Source organism: Neopsephotus bourkii, unplaced genomic scaffold, assembly GCF_033783945.1.
Source record: "Neopsephotus bourkii isolate Nb327-2 ecotype Australia unplaced genomic scaffold, CSIRO-AGI_Nbou_v1 NB_1821, whole genome shotgun sequence".
NCBI classification, from domain to species: domain Eukaryota; kingdom Metazoa; phylum Chordata; class Aves; order Psittaciformes; family Psittacidae; genus Neopsephotus; species Neopsephotus bourkii.
The window spans coordinates 727,521-748,342 of record NW_026902294.1 but is presented as its reverse complement, the minus strand read 5'-3'; the positions used below and the strand labels follow the sequence as shown (position 1 = coordinate 748,342).

At 54.0% G+C, this 20,822-nt stretch overlaps 1 protein-coding gene across 4 annotated transcripts in view; it reads left to right on the top strand.

Annotated features, from left to right (window-relative positions):
- Positions 1-20,822, top strand: part of SKAP1 (src kinase associated phosphoprotein 1) — a 140,652-nt gene that overhangs the window by 99,512 nt on the left and 20,318 nt on the right. For all 4 annotated transcript variants that reach the window (XM_061343141.1, XM_061343139.1, XM_061343142.1 and 1 more), the window contains 5 exons: positions 16,811-16,891; positions 18,201-18,284; positions 19,567-19,691; positions 20,377-20,440; positions 20,645-20,809. In XM_061343141.1, coding sequence (XP_061199125.1) covers positions 16,811-16,891; positions 18,201-18,284; positions 19,567-19,691; positions 20,377-20,440; positions 20,645-20,809 — 519 coding nt within the window. The remainder of the gene's footprint in view (positions 1-16,810; positions 16,892-18,200; positions 18,285-19,566; positions 19,692-20,376; positions 20,441-20,644; positions 20,810-20,822) is intronic.

Sequence of the window (20,822 nt, the reverse complement as noted above, 5' to 3'; positions counted from 1 at the left end):
TTACATGGATAACGTGGTGGGGTACTGAGCTCTATGAGCCCTTTTTGCTCCATGCTTATAGCCTGAGGGGGTTTGGCTTGTTTCGTGCCTCCGGTCTCTGCCCTGTCTGGGTTTCCTCCTTGGTTTAGAAAGCCTCAAAGGAGGCTGCATGAAGTGAGTGCCCCCATGGGAAGAGATAAGGTATCTCTGTGCAGAGAGAGCCCCTGCATCTCGCCTCAGATAAGCTTTGGGAGGACAGAGCCTGAGCCCTTCTGCAGAAGTGCCTGTGCTGAAGGCTCCGGCGTGCCCTGGTGATGGTGAGAGGAGGGAGCGATGCTGCACTGCGGGCTCAGGGCTGGCTGGGGCAGGGATGGTGGGGAAGGACTGATCCTCACCACTGCTTTTTCACCAAAAAAAGGCTCTTATTTGCCTTTCCCCCCCAAAAAAGGCTCTTGTTTGCCTTTTCCCCCCAAAAAGGCTGTTAATTTGCCTTTTCTGCCCCAAAAGGCCCTTATTTGCCTTCCCCCCCCCCCCAGAAAAGGCTGTTATTTGCCTTTTTCCCTTTGCTTTTTCAATCCCTGAGCAAATTCCAGGCTGGAGAAGGGGGTCGGCTGCAGGTGCCTCGAGCGAGGTACCGGGGAGCAGGGCAGGGCCTGCTGGATGCTCACAACGAACCGCATCCTCCGGAGCACTCATCAGCTCTATAAATCTCTGCTCCACAAAGAGCCTGGAGCCAAGCGGCCCCATGGCCACGGTGCAGGGTGCAGGGGGGTCCCCGGGGTGGGTAATGGGGGCAGTCACCTTCCAGGAGCCCCACGCTCGCTCTGACCTTCCCTTGGGTTTAATGCAACCTCTTGGTTTCTTTGCAGTGAGTCTCAATCAGGTTCCCTCTGCCCTCGCATCGCTGGCTCATAACCGGGTTTGGGCCTTTTATTGCTCTCCGAGGTAGCCCAAGCCATTAAGCTCAGGGTTTTGATTTGATGAGAGCCCTTCCACAGGGCTCAGCATCTCCCTCACCTTTGCCTAAACACCGCAGTGCTGGCTCTAGGCTGGGAATTGGGATTGCAGAGCTCAGCTTCCCCTCGGCCAGGCAGGAGCTGGAAGGCTTAGGAATAAAGGGGAGCAGAACTGGCACTGAAACGGGCCTTTTTCACCCCATTTTCACAGGGCAGCTTGATACCAAATCTCCAGTCAGAGGTTGGGGTTGAGGTCTGAATGGGTCCAGTCTGGATTTGCAGCCAAGGGCACATCTGATTGACCACATTTGGTGCTTTTTATAATGAACTCCTGACTACAGAGCCCTGGATTTATCACTTGGCAGGTATCTGAGATGTAATAAGAAGCAGCTTCCTTTTTGGAGCTGGCATTCTTTATACAGCCCTGTCACTTCCTTCTGTTCCAGGGGTGGGACACGGCCACCAGGATCAATACTTTATTTTAGCTCCTTTTACCAATAATTTTTTAAATCACGGTCTTCCTCTCATCCCCCACCTCTGGATAAATAATTCCAGCAAAGTTGTGCTGCATTCAGCACTTCTGAGCAGAGGAAAAGCGATGGAGCCAGGAGAGGGGAAGGGCCGGAGGTGCTGAGCTCTCTGCTGGCCTTGGCATCCCCATCACGATGGGGCACGAAGGGGCAGCAGCTCCCAAAGCTGCTCCGTGCGTGCTGTGAGTGATGTGCCAGGGGTTAACAGAGCTCCCGTGGGATGGGGCTGCAGGGACGTGGGACCAGGGACGTGGCCAGTGTGACCTGCAGGGCACCAGAGTGGGAGCTGCGAGAGTCCAGTTTACCTCCAGGTCTTGATTCATTATAGAGTCATGGAATGGTTTGGGTTGAAGGGACCTTAAAGCTCATCCAGCTCCAATCCAGCTCCAGGGACCCCTTCCATTGGAGCAGGGTGCTCCAAGCCCCCTGTCCAACACTGCCAGGGATGGGGCAGCCACAGCTTCTCTGGGCACCCTGTGCCAGCGCCTCAGCACCCTCACAGGGAAGAGCTTCTGCCTAAGAGCTCAGCTCAGTCTCCCCTCGGGCAGGTTCAAGCCGTTCCCTTGCCCTGTCCCTGCAGCACAGCCCCTCCTTGGGGAGCGCAGGATGGGTGCGGGGTCGAGGGGGGCTGGCACCGCTGCTGCTGGCCCCAGGCTGGGGCTGGACCACGATTCCCTCCGCTGCTGGCTTCAATCCTGGGCTTCTGCTGCTTCCTTGTGGCAAAGCCCTGGAATGACACGATCCTTCCCCTCATCCCGCACCTCCTCCCCGCCTCCTCCAGCCCTTCCCGGCCCCGCTGGCCCCACATCCCGGGAGAACCCCCTCCAGTATCCCCCCGGGTACCCGGTCCCGGTGGAGGGGGAGGCTGCATCCCTGCATCCCTGCATCCCGGCTGGGCTCCCCGCTCCCGTCCATCACAGACGTGCTTCACCCCTGTCCAGCCCCGCACTGACCTTTGCTGGGTCCTTTATAAGTCAAAGTGGGATTTGTGTCTGGGAGCCCTTCCCGGAGACCGTAAATATGCCAGAGGAGCTGATGGAAGCACTTGATTTCAGTTGTATGTGTTTTTAAAGACCCCAAATGTAACCCCGGTGTCAAGATGGGAATTCACAGGATATTTATGGTGGAAAGCTGCCTTTTTTTTCCTTCCCTCCCTTCCTTTCCATTCTAATTTTAGAGTTGTTGCTGCTCAGGTTTAAACGTGGGCTTCCCCTCTGCCTGGTACCCAGAGATAACCCCTCTCTCTGCTCCCCTGGGTTGCCCCAGTGAGCTGGAACATGTCCCCTTTCCTTGCAGACACCCCATTTTGGTGATGAGGATGAAGGGTGCCCAGGGGCCCCACTGGGATGCAGGGTCCTTCCCAGAGCCAAGTGGAGGGAAGGGATTTCTTCCCATGTCCTGGTTATACATCACCAGGTGATGCTTCATCCCCCCACGTTTGGCTCACGAACCCTCACATCTGCTCCTCCACTTGCGTCTGGAGGGAAACACGGATGGGATCCAGCATCCCTTGGGTGGATGTGAAAGGGAGACACGGATGGGATCCAGCATCCCTTGGGTGGATGTGAAAGGGAGACACGGGTGGGATCCAGCATCCCTTGGGTGGATGTGAAAGGGAGACACGGATGGGATCCAGCATCCCTTGGGTGGATGTGAAAGGGAGACACGGATGGGATCCAGCATCCCTTGGGTGGATGTGAAAGGGAGACGCGGATGGGATCCAGCATCCCTTGGGTGGATGTGAAAGGGAGACACGGATGGGATCCAGCATCCCTTGGGTGGATGTGAAAGGGAGACACGGATGGGATCCAGCATCCCTTGGTGGATGAGGGCGTGGGATCCAGCATCCCTTGGGTGGATGTGAGGGAGACGCGTGTTTGGGTGGTGTGGGGGGATGGGATCCAGCATCCCTTGGGTGGATGTGAAAGGGAGCGCGGATGGGATCCAGCATCCCTTGGGTGGATGTGAAAGGGAGCGCGGATGGGATCCAGCATCCCTTGGGTGGATGTGAAAGGGAGACCGGTGGATCAGCATCCCTTGGGTGGATGTGAAAGGGAGACACGGATGGGATCCAGCATCCCTTGGGTGGATGTGAAGGGCGCGGATGGGATCCAGCATCCCTTGGTGTGTGAAAGGGGATGGGATCCAGCATCCCTTGGGTGGATGTGAAAGGGAGACGCGGATGGGATCCAGCATCCCTTGGGTGGATGTGAAAGGGAGACACGGATGGGATCCAGCATCCCTTGGGTGGATGTGAAAGGGAGACACGGATGGGATCCAGCATCCCTTGGGTGGATGTGAAAGAGCCGGATCCCAGATGCCCCCTGTCACCAGTGGGCTCTTTCCCATGGGCGATGAGGGAGCGCAGGCGGATGGGGAGCGGGTGACCCCCCCTGCAGGCCCCTTCCTCTTGCTGCAGGGTGAAAGCTGAAAGTTGAAGAGTCCAAACCCATCAACCCCTGGCTCTCAGCTCGTGATGGGAAATGAAAATATTTGGATAAGGCGCGATACGGAGCTGCTGCTATTTACAGACCTCCATCCCGTGGCCTGCACATCAAAAGGCCTCCTCCTCGCAAGGGCTCTCTGCTCCCCGGCTCCCTTTGCAGCCTGTCAAGGGCATTATTTGATGTTCCTCTCCTGTTTGTTTACGTTCGTTAAGATGGGCAAATCCATCACGGGGACTTTCTCCGGGGCACACGCCTGCTGCAGGTGCGGGGCGGGTTTGCTGGGGCCCATGATAAAACACACATTTGTCCTGCAGGTCGTGTGGACAGACTGACACTTCCCTGATAACCCCCCCCCCAACCCCTCCCAGCCCCCGCATCCCCCCCAGCCCACCGGTGACAAATGAGTTTCTTATCTGGAACAAGGAAAAGCAGTGGCCAAGTTTCATCCCCACTTCCCGCCCGGATGCTGGGGGCAGCGGGGTGATGCGGCCGCATGGTTGGGGATGGGAGCAGAGCACATCAGCAGCTGGGCGCTGAGCTCTGGGGTTCCCTCTCTGTGCAGCTGAGGTGAAGCACAAGGAACGCTCCGTTTCCTCCCTGTTTTACCCCATTGCACAGAAGGGCCCCAGGTTTGGAGCCTCCAGCATCCCTCTGGCCCTGCAGACCTGCTTTGCCCAGCACATCCCTGCTGCGGGGTTGTCCTCTTGGGATGGCTTTGCAATGGGAATAGAAGGGAAGGTCAAGGCTGGCTCCAGCTTCTGCTCTTGGCACAGCCCTGTGAGGGATTCAGTGCTGGGCTGATGCTCCCACTGCTCCGTGTGGGCTCCCAGCCCTTGTCTCTCTGTCTGGGTGCTGGACCAGTCCGAGCAAAGCAGTGGATGGGTTGGAGTCAAATGGGTTGACAGATGAGGGGCAGCGTGGCCTGATGCACAGCTCCCTCGTGCAGTGATTTCCCCTCCTGTCCTGTAGAAAGTTGTTTAAACTGAGATGGATGCTGCTGCATCCCCTTGTCCCCAGCGTGGCGATGCCCCGCTCCCATGGCAGCAAACACCCCTGCCCTTCCCATGGTGATTCCCGTTGGAATTTCCCAGCTGTGTCCTCTTAACACACAGCCTTCATTTCCGATTAAATATGCCACTCTTCTGGACAATGGGTTTGCAAGGATGGACCAGGCTGATGCTTGGATTTCAGGCAGGGAATTCCAGAGCCCGGAGCCTCTCCGAGAGGAAGCAGTTTGCTCTTTCTTCCTTGGTTTTCCCTTTGAAGGGGATAACTGGCACTTCATTTGTCTGGGGGTTTGTTATGACTCTGACCTAACAGATACCACACTTAGCAAACTCGCACTCCTCACTAATGGAGGATACTTGAATCTAATTGCCCCGTATCACCCAACACCGGAGCCTTGAGCATCCTCCTCCCATGGCAGCACAGGCAGAGCTGCTCATGAGCCAAGGCTCATGGGGATGCTTCCCACATGGCTCCGTGCCTGGGGGCACTCACGGACACAGATTCCCTCGTGTCAGCCTCGCCTCGGGGTGCCAGAGCCCAGAAGGAGTTGGGAGCAGGCGGTGTGGAAGGGGGGGTTAAAGCACGGCATTCCGGATGTGGAACTTGCAGGAATAACGGTGCTGGGTTGGGAAAAATGAGGGGTGAATTCCCCCGGGTTATGCTCACTGCCATAAGCCCATCTCTTTGCTCCTTGGCTTGGGGGGGGCGAAGGGAGGTGATGCTGCATCTTTGCACCCCATTGTGCGGTTTGGGGGTCTCTGGCTCACCCAGCGGCTCTGCCCGCTGTGGTTTTAAAATCCAGAGCTGTTTCCTTCAGAAATGAAGCTTCAAAACAATTATTAAGGCTCAAAAAATAACCCCCCCGCTGCTCGCTGCATGCCCAAGGCTGAAGCAAGGCACTGGGGAGCCCCATTAGTGCCAGGAGCTCTGAAAGGGCCTAAAGCAGGCTTAACACTGAAGCTCAAGGGGGAAGCTTTTCTCTCATGCCCTATATTGCAGCAGCTCAGATACATCCTCACACAGGCAACCTCTGTGTTGTAGATGAGGAGACAAGGTTTGGGAGGATGTGATCTGCCAACCGGAAGGCTGTGCTAACAAGGAACCTTAAACCCCATCCCATCGCTACTGATAAGACTTCCTTGCTTAAATAAATCAGCTTTAAATCTGATAGGATTTGCATTTCCCCCTCCTCCCCCCATATATCCATCAAGTTAAAAGTGAATTTATTTTCCCAATAAAATCCAGAACATTGCTTTTTGTATCTTTCCATTTGCTCTTCCCTCTCAGACCGGGGAGTGTTTAACATGAGCTGTGACTACAAGTTAATAATCACCTCCTAAACCCAGCATCTTTCACCATCTCAGAACGTAATCCACCCTTTAAGGACCCAAATAAATGTTTGTGACGCTCCATAATGACCAATGTATTTTTGCATAGGCACGGTGTGCGCTGCTGCCTGGCCAAGAGAAATGTTCCATTTACCATAAAACTGAGCTTTATCCACGTCTTTGAGGGCTTCCCAGCTTCCCTGAAGAAAGCGAAGCGAAAGGACAAAAGCCAAACAGCATCCGAAGGGATGAGCTCAATCACAGCGGCTCACTCTGTGATTGAAACCATCACGTGGAGTTCAGTGAAGCCACCCAGGGCTCTGGTTCCTGCAGCTCTGCTGGGACCACGCCACCCAGAAAGCTCCTTTCATCACTTGGGCTCCTGCCCGCGGGAGAGCCAGGGTTTAAAAGGAAACATCTTTGTCCCAGAGCAGGATCCTGTAATGAGCTCCAGCCGCTCCCCGCGCCCTTGCTCCGTCTCCTCACGCAGTTGTGCCAGGAACAGTGAAGTTCAGTCTTGGGAATGGCCAACAGGGAGTTAGGGCCGGGAATCATTCCCATCACCTGCCTCTGGAGACGCACCCCCGGCTCTCTTTGTACTCAATGGGGAGAAAGTGCCTCTTTCTCCCCTCGATTGCAGAAGAGAGCCAAGAGGATGAACCAAGAGGTTTGCAGATGGATGCTGGGCTGGGCTGCTGCCTTAGGGGTGGGGATACAGCCCTGCTGCCAAAGCCTGGCACAAGGAGGCACTTGGAAATGTCTCAAGCTTTTCCCATTTTGCAGGGCGTGCATCTTATAAAAAACCCCAAAGCCTCAGACAGAAAGCCAGAGCATTTGGTCCAAAAGCAATTCCTCAGGGATGGGCTCCTCAGTCCTGGCGGTCCCGGCCCTGGGTCCTGGGATTCTGCAGAGGGAACGTGGTCACATCAGGCTCCCACTGTAACTACCTTGTGTCCTGCATCACAGCCCTGTTCCTGGTCCCGCTCCTCATCTACACATGTGTTTAATTGTTGCTATGGGCAGATGGGTTACTGGAAACCAGTGTAAGGCACTTAGGACTGAACAAAAGCCTGGTGCAAGGGCTCCCGTCAGTACTGATTGCCTTGGCTGAGCCAAATGTGTGCAGATATAATCCTGAGGTTAAGCATGGTCTGAACTCCATTTGGCAGCTCTGGAGATCATCTCTCCTGTCTGGTGGTGGCTCCCGAAAGCATCCCCATCCCCATCTCCTCTGGGTTGCAGAGCACTTGGTGCCTCCTTGCAAGGGGGGGTCCTGAGCTGCTCAGATTGGGGGTGATGCAGGAGAAAAAGCAACTGGATTGACATGGAAGGGAGATGGAATGGGACAGCACTGTGTCCCGAGGGGCCAGGGGGACCGCACAGCATCAGGTCCAGGAGAAGGAGCCATCAAATTCCAGCTTGTGTTTCAGTGAGGGTTTGTTCTTGATTCTAACCAATCTATCTGTATCCAGATTGGCAGTTGCTCTCGCACATTCATTTTGTACAAAGGCATCCCTAAATGGGAAGGGAATAATTTATACTGACATAAAGCACCTTTATTTGGATATAACTATCTACATTAAGGAGGCTGGATTGCTCTCGCCGTATCAGGATGGTGTAGTTGAAGCTCTATTACTCGTACATAAGCTATTCCTGGCTCTGCTCCTGATTTATTGGCCTAGCAGAGCCAGGCTGGGTGTGTCTGGATTCATGTTGTGTTGGTATCAGGGAATCAACCTTACTTCCCTAATCCAAGGTATGCGATGTAAATCAAGAGGGCTCCAGGGAAGGCAGGGGCATTTTATCAGTGTAAAGCGAGAGGAGAAGTGAGCCCAAGGGGAGGATTTACCACAGAACCTGCTTTTATCATTTTACGACCTGTTGATTTTACTTTCCTGACAATTACTCAGAAGTAGGAAGCAAGGGGAAGAAAGAGGCTTGGGCTCAGATGAAAGGGAAGTGGGAGAACCGGGCTGCTGGTTTGAAATGGAAGAGTTGAATCCATCCGGGAAGAGCGGCTTCCTCCCACTCGCTGCCTCCAGCCCTGCCAAGGACCTTGCTTCTCATGGCAGGGGTCACCCTGATAAGACAGTGACCTCCAGCATCAAACCTGGACCTTGAAACCCCGCCAGGGAGCTGGGGAATTTGGGTTGCTTTTGGTTTAATGGGATGCAATCGTGACTCACAGCCGTTATTCCCATTAGCAACCAGTGCGGGGGGGTCTGTGCCCATGGGACATCACTGGTGCCGTCCAATGCCATGGTGAAGATGCTGAGGGCCTTGTGCCAAGGAAGCAACCACCGAGGTGCCTCGACTGGCTTTTGAGATGAGACAAACCAGTGGCCACACTGCACAGAGCACTTAGTTCTAATTGCCTGCAGAACTGGGTTTTAAAGAGTGATGCTGGGTTTGAAGGATGGAATAATGATCCCATTTGGCACTTCGGGGGGGTTTAGGCTTGGGCAGGCTGTGCAAATAGCAGCTAATGATGCTCTCAGCATCAGCAGGTCAAGGTGGGCTGCCTGCTTTCTAGAGAGCTGCTGCCAGGAGCTTGGTTAAATACACCTCAAACAAGCTGGTTTGATGCCCCAGGACTTCTCCTTAGCTCTTAGCTTGCTGTGGGTGTGAAAGCCAGACTCAAACCAGATAATGGGGCTCTCGGCTCAGCTTCTGCTGCAGGGCAGGATCAGGCAGAGCACCCACTGTAGGCTCAGGAGGGAGCTGAAGCTGTTCTGCTGCTGGGGTGCAGACCCAAACCTGTATCGGCATCCTCCCTGCTGCTGCCTCCAGAGCCTGTTGCCTGCACTGTTCTTACCCCAGGTCTCTCTTGAAACTCTCTGCCATTTCCAGTATTTAGGATGGAGGGATTGGCCAGAGAAGGGGTTTCCTATAGGGATGGTACCTGAAGGTACCCACATTGGGCACTGAATCCTCCAAATCCAAGAGAAGGCAGCAAACTGGATCTGCCCAGCCGGTATTCTATAATGGGGGAGAATGTGGCAGCGTGTTAGGGTTAGGGTTAGAGAAACAGAAAGACCTCATAGGGGAAGGCTGGGATGGGGGGAGCAGCTCACGGTGCCCCTGTGTTGGCTCTGCTTCTGCCATGTGCAAATGCACCCCCAGCATTGGGGATGGTGGCAGCTTCCAGCTCCCTCCATGAGCTCTGTGATGCTTTTATCCCAAGGCTGTGGTACACAGAGACCCCTTGGCTGGTTTTACCCCTTCCCTGGGGTTTGCTCACTCACCTTGTCCCCAGCAATGGGATGGCTCCTGTACATGTGCCACCTTCCCTGACCTCTTCTTTATGCCCCTTCACTGGTCTTGCACCAGTTTTGGTGTGCACGAGGCCAGGATGGACAAGTACAGCACGTTTGGGCTGTGGGTATCGTTGTGCCTCTCCTGCTCCCCTCCCAGGTGGATGCCGGCCGCCAGCATCCCTCCTCCCCACCTCCTCCTGTTCATCCATACACAAATGGGGGTCTCAAGGGAAGGTTGCTCTTGGTGTGAAACACGGCTCTGCAGTTACAGGAGAGAACCCGAGGAACAATGAAAACCCTCAGGGAAATCATTTCATATTTGCAGCCTTCTCACATGGGTTCCTGACGCTTGGGTCTGAGCTGATTTATGCCGTCAGCCGTTAGACAGTGTGGAGGTGAGGTCAGGCACGGGCATTCCTCATCTCTTCCCCGGCGCTCAGAGATCCCTTGGGCAAGGTGGAATCAAAGCATTGCAAATGGTAGAGGTCAGGAGAGTGACACTGGGAGAGGTAAAAGAGCACAGCCTCCTGCCTCCTACAGGATGGCTGACACCTATACATCTTCATATTGCCAGTGTTTCCGCTTGAAAAATGGCACGTCGTTTGTTTTACTTTTTCCTAACCCTCCTCTCCCCTTAAATCCTCTCCATTTTCCGCAGTGATCTATAGGGATCGTTTGTGTCAAGGCTGATGATTTTGTGGTACAGCGTTTTGATAGGAATAAAGCTGTAAGACAGGCTTTAGCCAACAGGTGCCTGCTCTTTCCGCAGCCTCGCCGAGACCCTGGAGGTTCAAATCCCATCTTCCCATTGGGAATTCTCTTGGCACTGGTTTGTGGCTGCGGCGAGGGGCTCAGGTCGAGCAGCTCTGGGGGATAGTGTCGTGATGCTGAGGCATGATGTGGTTTGGCCTCTCACAGCCGATATTCCCCTCACAGCCCAACCGCAATCCCAGTGGCCTGAGATGCTGCTCTGGGCTCCGAGAGTTTGTTTGCTCCTGGGGTCCCTTTGTGGTGTTGCCATCTCTGGCTCTGTCTCTGGTTGCCTTCATCCCCATCACTTGCTCCTGGCATGAAAGATGAGAAGATGCTGTAGGCTGGGTCAGCCTGGAGAAGAGAAGGCTCCTTAAGGGGACACCTTAGGGCAGCTCCAGTGCCTAAAGAGGTTCCAGGAAAGCTGGAGAGGGGCCTGGGACAAGGGATGTAGGGGCAGGACAAGGGGAATGGCTTGAACCTGCCCAAGGGGAGACTGAGATGAGCTCTTGGGAAGAAGTTGTTCCCTGTGAGGATGGTGAGGTGCTGGCATATAGGGGAACAGGATGTGTTTGTGCACTGGGGGAGCAGCATGTCTTTGTTCAGGTCCTTGTTGCCAGCCCGGCAATAACAAACCCATCAGCACGCTTCATGGTTCAGGTCTGCCCCTCCTGTTGAAGCCAGGGGTATTTTCATCCAAAACACCTCAGGACTCAAGCAGTAGCTCATAACTGGGTGATGGTGGCTCTTATTGCATCCCCATGGCTCCCATCCCATAAATCCCCCCTGGAACCTCTCTGAAAACCAGCTACAGGACCAAAGGGGATGAGGGAGAGACGGTCCCATGCAGGGACCAGCCAGCCCCGCCATCCTCCGCTGTGCTGGGGGGGTTGATAAGGCTCCACATGTCAGGCTTAGGTTTCCAAGGTGGTGGAACATCAGCGAGAAGCAAATATTTGGCCAAGAGCAGCCTGAGGGACGCTGGTGTCCGGTGTAGCCGCCCAGCGTGCCCATATGTTAGTACTTATCCATCAGCCTCTCTGAGTAACGGCGCAGAGGGCCGGGGCGAGGGTTGGCTTTTGTCAAAGCATCCCTTTCAGCGGCGGTTAAATAAACCCATGGAGCTGCCCGTCTCGAGAGCTTGCCTCTTCCATCTGTCTGCACCGAGCCACCCGTGGAAGGAAATGGATGAGGCCTTCAGAGCTTCAGCCAGGGCCCGGAAAATGAGCCAGTCCGGTTAACAATAAATGGTGGCCGCTTGGAGCACACATGAACGGTCTAGTGGAGAAGAAAAGAAAGTTGAAGCTTAATGAAGTCCCCGCGCCCGTGTCCCTGCGCGTGGACAGGAAAGGACGGGTGGTTTATAACTGTTTATTGGAGTTAATGGTAATAAATTCCTCACTTGTGATGCATTAACTTTAATGTTTTCATTACGCGATGATTTAGGTTTCCCCTTTTCGCGTTGTAAATCATGTTGGCCCGGTAGCGCAGCAGGTCGAACGGCTGACATAATGTTATGTTTGGGGGAGAGAAGAACAGGGGAGTGAGTTACACAGATTATGGATTTATGTGTTTCATACATTATTGTTTCTTTTAGAGGGCTTTAGGAAACCTCCTCCTTAGGAAGGCTGCAGTGGACACAGACCCATCCGAGCAGGGGGTTTCGGGATGCGGCAGCGAGGGGCTTGGTTTCCATAGCAACTCCCCAAATCCGCTTGGTGCTGAAGGGTTTTTCTTTCCTCCCTCCCACTTTGCTGAGTGTGAGCCCTTGGCTAATGAGCTGTGCAAATAGATATTGAGATTTAGTGGGTTTTATTTTGCAATTATAGACTTTGCCATTTGGAAGGAAACTTTTGGGCCAAGGGCTCTGCCTCCTCTTTGAATTCTCCTTTTCTTTTCTCTCGCTTTTATTTCCCTTTGGCAAAGTTGGTTCAGCTTCAAACTTGCTGTTAAATTTTCCAGACAGAAGGAGAAAATAAAGCACCAAGCAAAGTTGGAGGCCTTTTTCCACCCTCTCAGGCTAAATCCCAGCCCAACCGTTGGCCATTGACTGCCTCTTCTCTTGTTTGCTTATCAATCATAAACCCCACAGTCGTGGACTGCTCTGAGAAAACAACAGCAAATCCAACACTAACCCGGCGCCTAACAAAGGTCCATCTGTACCTTCCCCTCCCAGTTTGTGCCCAGTCAGTAGCTGTGGTCTGGGATTTAAGGGCAACAGGATTTAAGGGTTTAAGAACAACAGAGTTAATTCAGCCCCATCCAATCCCAGGTGAGAATTGTGGCTTCCTTGAGCGACTTCCATGGGTTTTGTGTTTGTTCCTGACTGTCAGCACTTGTCAAGAGCCCGTGCCCTTCTCTGGGACCAGTTAATCTTGGTTCCTACCTTCAATACTGGTCTGTACTGGTTGCTACAAAGGAGCACTCAGCAATTCCCTGCCCGTCCCGAAGGTCGCTCTGGGTTTAGTGGCAGTTTTGGGGTGGGCTCTTTGGCTGGGGATGCCTTGGAGCATCTGAAGGCTCCTGAGCCTGAGGATAACTGATCCCGAAGCTGGACACGGGGATATTTCGCTTGATAATTTGCTCTCCATGATTTGTGGCCATTGATTTTTGACTGCCTCCAGCTTGCTGACCAGCTTTCAATCCAGGAAGTTATCTTGGGGTGGATGCCTGCACTCTGGATTTTGCTTACTGGCCTCGTCTCAGAAGTCAGGCTGAAGCTTGAATTAATCTTCCCTGCCGTGCCTTGCCTTTTCTTCATCTACTTGCTTATTTTCCTGCTCAAAAAATGCAATAAATCGGGCTGGCACAAGATCTATTCCGTGTGATCCATGATGACAATTGTTTGGCTCCCCATTCTCTTTGAAACAGTTGCTCATTTTGTTCCCATCCCTATAAATGATCCCCAGCCACTTCCAAGGCACTGAAAGGTTCAGCAATGCACCCGAGGCACAGAGGCAAATGTGTCCAAGGGACACTGAGGGCCTGGGAGCCGCTGAGGAGATGCCACTTGGAGCTGGGGGATGAGGAGGCAGGGACCAGGGGGACCACAGTGGTGGATGGTGGCTCACTTCCCACCATGGCCTTTCTCCTCTTGCTCTCTTTGGTCGGGACATTTTGTCTGTGGCTGCCCCATCCCTGGCAGTGCTCAAGGCCAGGTTGGACACAGGGGCTTGGAGCAAGCTGCTCCAGTGGAAGGGGTCCCTGCCCATGGCAGGGGTTGGAGCTGGAGGAGCTTTAAGGTCCCTTCAACCCAAACTGTTCCATGATTCTGTGATTAACCCATGCCTGTTGCTGGCTGCTTTGCTGGGCTGCAGCATCTGCACGGCTCTGGAAAGGTCCTTCCCAGCTCTGCCTGATGCATCCACCCTCCATCATCCAGAGCCTGGAACCAGGGAGCCAAGCTCACTGCAGTCCTCCTATGGGAACTGGACCATCGGTAGAGCTGGCTGGTAACTTTGATTAAGGGTACCCAGGAAGGGGTATCTGTACCCCACACAGAGCATGATGTGGGAAAGCAGAGACGCTTTCAAGACCCTTTTGATCTTGGAAAAAGGTAATGGTTTAAATACAAGAAGCATTATTCCCTCATCAGAGACCAAATGGACCATGGCTTGCAGCCAGGCCCTTGGTTTTACGTGGGATCGGATAGACCCACAAGTGCCACTTGGTGCCTGTGTCCTGGACCCCTTTGCCATGGCAGGCCTGGGTGGTGGGTGTGAATTCCAAAGGCTTTCAGCACTTCCCGAGCCCATCTCGCTTTGAAGGAGCTTGTTTGTCTCCTCCTGATTGTCTTTCTGCTCATTAGCTTCAATGGAAAAAGAGCTCAGGCACCACGGAGGGCTTTGGGAAATTACAGCCGATTGTGCTCTGGTTTGAAATGGGTTTGGGTGTTCCCTGTGAAGGCCCCGGGAGCAGAATCTGCTCTTGGCACGTTTGAGCCTGGTGAATAAGCTGGAGGATGGGGAATGAGCTGTGAGCATCGTGCCTCCGCGCTCCATCCCTTTGAACAGCGCTGATGTGACAGCGTGGGCACCGATGCGGCCCCGGGCATGTTTGGCTCCAGCTCCTGTGGCTGCAGCTGGTGTGCATGACTCAGAGACCAGAAGGGCGAGAGCTGAAACCCAAAGGTCTTTGAGGACATGGCAAGGACAGGCTGGAGCCATCAGCAAAGGCGCAGGCTCGGTTGGTGACCTGGGTTCAGCCTGATGCAGGGGTAATGAGAGCATCCTGCAGCAGCACCTGGGGGATGTGAATCGCATTGAGGCACAATAAAGAGGGGAGAGAGCTGGTGTCTGCTCCTGCTTCTGTGAGTGTGGGCCTATCCTCTGCAGAAAAGTGGTCTCCAGGATGATGGCATAGAGCAATTCCCAGTGCCTTCAGCGCGCAGCTCCTCTGCAGGAGATGCTGGTGACACTGGGAGGTGAGCGGGGCTCACTGGGCTCAGCCATGGCACACAGGGGGAGATTCCAGGGTGGGAGGGACCACTGAGACCATATCCAAACACAGAGATGTCTGGGGCAGCACAGATGTGCCTCTCTCAGATGAATGTAAGGCCTTTTCTGTCCCTGTTTTCATACACGGTGGATGGCCGTTAGTGGTTGGAACGGATGACCAGGCAACAGCCCGGCTTTTCCATCACTGGGGCTCCTGGAAGATGGGGTGGGCTGTGGTTTACCTGCCAGCTGTGTGGTCCTGGGGCAGAACCATCTGGCTTAGAAACCAGAGAGCCTTCTGGGGCTGGCTCCCATCCATCCTCTGTGGAGCTCCTGGGTGTCCATTAAGAAATACCCCCCCCCCCAATGGAGCCTGCCTTTGCAGGTATATTGAGCTATTTGCTGCTAGCAAAAGCCATCTGGATTGTTACAGGGGACATAGGGCAGGACAGGGACACCCCACCAGCCCCAGCCCTGCCTGCAGCCAGGCAGAGCACCGCATCCCCTGCACTCACCCACCTCGCACAGATGTAATCTCAGCTCTGCATTAGCAGGGCTGCATTAGCCATGCTGCGTGCAGCACACCGGTTACCACTGCCACCTTCGTGTCACAGGCTGTAAGACTTCAGGTTTCCAGAGCCCTGTGCAATCCAATCAGCCCTCACAACCCTTCCTTAATTGTATTTAGTTTGTCTGAGCAACCACAGAGTGCTTAAGGAGAAGGGAGTTTCCTTTCATTGTGATATTCCTGATGGGAAACTGAGGCACAGCGTCCCTTGCAGAGCAGGAGAGATTTGGGCTCTTGATGATGTTTCGGGTGCCACAGAGGCACCGGAATGCTGCTAACCCAGCACATCCTGGCACCCAGAGCCACAAATAACCTGAAACGTGGGATGTGCTTATGTGGTAAATTGATCTCCAATGGGGCACAGCACATTTGGGAATGCAGTCAGGAATCCCAGGGGTCCTGCCTGCTGACAGGCAAGCACCAAGAAATGATGGGTGAAAGAGAGAAGGATCGGGTATGGCAGAGGCTGTTGCTGGCTCCCATCACATCTGTGCTGTTTGTGGTGTCTGCAAGGTCCTTGTGCTCCCCAGATCTCCCTTGTCAGTGAGGCAGGAGCAGGAAGCGCATCCCAAGGAGGACCCGCATGGCCAGGAGCATCCCTGCCTTGGCTCGAGCGGCAGCAGCAGCAGCATCCTGCACGCTGGCTCTTTCCAGAGCCAGTTTGCACGGGGGAGCGGGGGCCGAGGGAAGCCCCATGCTGATAATGTACTGAGAGTCAATGAAATTAAAGCAGCAGAGCGGCCCTCGCAGCTCCTGCCTTCCCCCTGGGTAATTCAATCGGAGCGCGAGCGCTGATGGGATCTCGCCGGGGCTGCCTCTTGTCCCCCCGCTGGGCTCTGGCTTCTTAACATCGACATCAAAGTTTCGCTCAGGCATTGTTTATGCTCCTGCCAGCGGGATCGGGGAGCTGGCGTTGGGCACGTTAATGGGATGTTCATACTCGCCGGGTCTCCCTGGGCACCCGGCACCACCGGCCCATTTCCAGCGTTATAAATGTCCCATCAAATGACATTTAGATTTGCATTAGCAAAAGAGGTTCAGGGCTGGGAGCTGAGGGGAAATGTGCCTTGTTTGCAAGTCAGATGCTCAGCATCACTTAGAGCAAGGCCCGAGCACATCTCTGCTATGGGGTGCCAAGGAGGTGGCAGCACAGGGGGTGTGCGGGGTCCCTGCTCTGAGGGTGCATCTGAAGGTGGTGCAGGAGCTCCTCAGGATCATATTCTGCATCTTCCCCCATTGGGAAAACTCTTCTGATCCGGCCAGGCTGGACCCAGAGAGGAAATTTGGGTCCTTTTGAGCATCCTCGTTTGGTCTCAATGAAAACATCGTGCTGATGGGTTGGGGGAATGGGAAATCCCAGGACGGTTTATGTTGGAAGGGGCCTGAAAGCTCCTCCAGCTCCAACCCCTGCCACGGGCAGGGACCCCTTCCACTGGAGCAGCTTGCTCCAAGCCCCTGTGTCCAACCTGGCCTTGAGCACTGCCAGGGATGGGGCAGCCACAGCTTTATCTGGGCAAATCCCAAGGCTTGGCTTTGCTTTTCTCTCTGTAGGAGTGGAGGAGGTGACACCCAGGTCCATCCAAGATACAGGGAACATCCTGAAGCAAGGCTATCTGGAGAAGAAGTCCCGAGGTGAGGCTCGACAAGTGCCATAAGTTAAGGTTTGGGGACGTCACCTCAGAGTTCCCAACAGCTCAAGCTTTCAGATGGAACACTAACAGGGAAAGGCATCTTTTCCATAGCACATGCAGGGTCTTTCAGGCTTTCCTCAGGCCTCATGCACACAGGGAGGGCTCAGCCTTTACTTGTGCTCTTTTGCAGCTCATCCAACTGCACAGAGATTAAACCCCCAGATTGAATTAAGCAGCAGCGCAGTCCTCTAAGGCAAGATGCAGCACCTAATGAGGATAAAGCCCGGGTGAAGACAAGGGGGCTGGGAGCATCGCACACATTAGCAGGTTGAGATAAGGGCTCTGAGTCAGCCCGGGCTTTATCTTGATTTCAGTGCCCCTTGTGAAAGCTACAAATCATTTCCTCATCGCTCTGATTTCATCTTGGATGGCAGCAGGGATGAGGCAAGAGCAGCCCCTTTTTGCCTCATGGCCCTCAGCTGAGCGCTGTAACTGGTCCTGTGCACGTTCCAGCTTGCTCCGGTTATACAGTAAAAGGCATGGGCTTAAATCTCCCCTGGGGAGGTTTAACCCAAAGCTGTGCTCCCTCCCAGTTAGCAGGGCTAAGGGTCACAGCAGCCCAGTTCAGCCCAGCCCAGTTCAATGCAGTGCAGTTCAGCCCAGCCCAGTTCAGTTCAGCCCAGTTCAATTCATCCCAGTTCAGTTCAGCCCAGCCCAGTTCAGTTCAGTTCAGTTCAGTGCAGTTCAGCCCAGCCCAGTTCAGTTCAGCCCATTTCAATTCATCCCAGTTCAGTTCAGTTCAGCCCAGCCCAGTTCAGTTCAGTTCAGTTCAGTGCAGTTCAGCCCAGCCCAATTCAGTTCAGCCCAGCCCAGCCCAGTTCAGTTCAGCCCAGTTCAATTCAGCCCAGTTCATTTCAGTTCAGTGTAGCTCAGTTCAATTCAGCCCAGTTCAGTTCAATTCAGCCCAGTTCATTTCAGTTCAGTGTGGCTCAGTTCAATTCAGCCCAGTTCAGTTCAATGCAGCTCAGTTCATTTCACTTCAGTTCAGCCCAACCCAGCCCAGTTCAGTTCAGCCCAGCCCAGTTCAATTCAGCCCAGTTCAGTTCAGTTCATCCCAACCCAGCCCAGTTGAGCCCAGTTCAGTTCAGCCCATTCAGGTGTATATTTTGCTTGCATGAATTCTATGTCATAAATCTGCAGGGTTTTATTGGGGAAAAACAAAAAAAAAAGAAGTCTTTTTTGCCCTAAATATTCCCTGGAAGCAGGAGAGGACGGATCCTCTTCACTCTGTTCCGACCTTGTCTTTCCAGAGCACAGCTTCTTTGGGTCCGAGTGGCAGAAGCGCTGGTGTGTCCTCAACAGAAGCACCTTTTACTACTACGCCAATGAGAAAAGTAAGTGGTGAGGTCTCTGCTTCTGGTCCCCAGCTGCAGGTGATGGATGGAGGCACGGACAGGGCTGGGAAAGAGCAAGGCAGAGCGCTTGCTGAAGGCCAGGTTATCATCTGACAAGAGGGAAGGTTGTCATTCCCTATCAAGATACAACATGCAGGTCCTACAAAGGCAGATCTCAGCTTGCTTCCCCCCAGAAAACCACCTTTATAGGTGTGGAACAAGAGAAGAGAGACCCAGGAACAGAGCTGCGTGTGGATCAAATGATGTTCCAAGCTTTCCATTAGCCGTCACTGGGCTTCAACCCCCTCAGTGGCTGTATATAACCCATGTGTCAGTGTACATAAATATTTTGCAGTCATGCTCCATCAGGTCCATATAAACAGACAGCTCATATCTCCAACAGAGTTTGGCGTGATGAGATGGATGGCCTTCCCCTGGTCCACCCATCCAGAAACACACCATGAGAGCAGCTCACAAAGCAACAGTGACCAGTCTGTGACTGGGACAGGATTGAACTCCAGTGGGATGTGAGGGTGAAGCTGGGTCTTTGTCCTTCCTCCACATCCTTTGGGGATCTCAAGTGCTTTTCGCTTCCAAACGAGCTTCCCAACTCCTCTCACCCTGGTATGTGCAGAGCATCCTTAGAGTAGATGCAGGTGTTGAAGCCAGGGTTGATGCTTTGAGGGGGGGACAAGCAGTGGTCATCACCTCCCCAGATGACAACACAGGAAGGGAAACCCATTATGAGCGAGCTGAAATCCTTATGGAGGGCTCCCTGGAAGGATGCGTGGATAAAACAGGCTCAGAGCAACTTCCTCACCCGGATACAGCAGGGAATAATGAGCTGGAGTAAATAGCAGTGCCTTGGATGGCTGCCGGGAAGCTCCTTCCCTCTGCCCTGCCTCACAGCAGCACCACAGGGCACTTCCCATTTCCTTCCAAGGCCTGTCCATGCCTCACCAGCACAACAGCCATTGGGATCCCATCTCCTCAAGTCCACCATGGTGTCTGCTTCGTGCCAACCAGCTCATCTCCTGCAGCCTCCTGACCCCTTTCTCTTGAGGTTTAAAAGGGCATCCTCTCTCCTGTGTCTTTATGAAGATGCTATCCTATTCCCTTTGGACTTCCAGGGACGTGCTGAGACTGAAGGGGTTTTTCCCAGCCATTCCCCATTGGCGCGTTGTGTCCCTCAGTTTCCCTGTGTGGACATCTGCAGCACCCCAATCTGCCAGCTGGATGAAGAGATGCTGACTCCAGATTTAACACCTTTCTCTTCTTCCAGGCAAGCAACCTAAAGGCACCTTCTCCATTGAGCGCTACGGTGCCCGCCTGGCTCCCCATCTCCGCAAGGACTCTCGGAAAAGATGCTGTTTTGAGTTAACCTGCTCTGGCAAACGCACCTACGAGGTAGGAACTGCGGGTCCAAATGGCTCTCGTGTGCTGGTTGACCCCCAGAACCAAAGCACATGGTCCAGGTTGGGGGGCAGAGGTGCAGGCTGGACCTGCGGGCTCAAGGGGGTTGGGAAGCTTCAACAAACCAAGCAGAAGGCACCGATGCTGCTTCTTGATGGGTGATCTCAGCATGGGCTTTCCCATGGCATAAGAATCATCCTGGGCTCTGTTTGCCCCCATGGAGCACAGGGTTTAAGCAAGAACATGGTGTAGAAGCAGTGGAGGATGGGGTGTGGGAAGCCCAGTTTAAATAAGCCCCTCAGAGCCAGGTTAAATTTAAACCTTGATGTGTTGAGCACCCTGGGGGAACCTAAAACCTGCGGCAATGAAAAACCCAGCCCAGTGCACGATGTCTGCAGGGGAAGCTTCCTGAGCTTGTGGATGTCTTGGTTCCGAGCCGGTGTAGTGCATTCAGTGGGGATTGTGGTCTTCATCTGACTTGGTTTAATGAATTAGGCTTGACAGCTTTCCTCTGGGATAGTCTGGCTTTGTTCCGCTTCTGGTTCCCTTTTTGGAATAGGGAGATAAGAAGGGAAATGGCTTTCCTAAAGTCACAGGGGCAGAACGGCTGAGCCAGGGTCTCCATCCCCAGTCCCTTTCCTCCCTCTCCCAGCACAATAACTGGTGAACCTCCCTCCAGTTCACAGCCCCAAGCCCAGCAGAGGCTGAAGAATGGGTGGATCAGATCCAGTTCCTCCTGAAGGGTGAGTTTGGTGGCCCTGGCAGCATCTGCCCGCCTGCTTTCATGTGGGAGCTTGGCCCTTGCTGGGGCTCTGCATCCCCTCTTAGCCAAGGAGAGCTCCTGGGGCTTTGCTCCTTGGAGCCACTTGTTTGGAGCCCACACCTGGGTCCCCTCGAGAGCTCCTGGCTGGTTTTAGAGGCCAGGGCTGGGTGGTTTCTCCTGCCAGACCTGAGCTCCTTCACTATCCCCTGTGATGAAGAGGATGAAGAGGAGCTCTACAACGACGTGGGCAGTTCCGAGTCTGTGACCACGGTATCCCATAATACTTCTCTGAATCGAGACGGGCCAAATGTTGAGATGGAGGAGGATGACATCTATGAGGTTTTGCCAGGTAAGCAACCAAA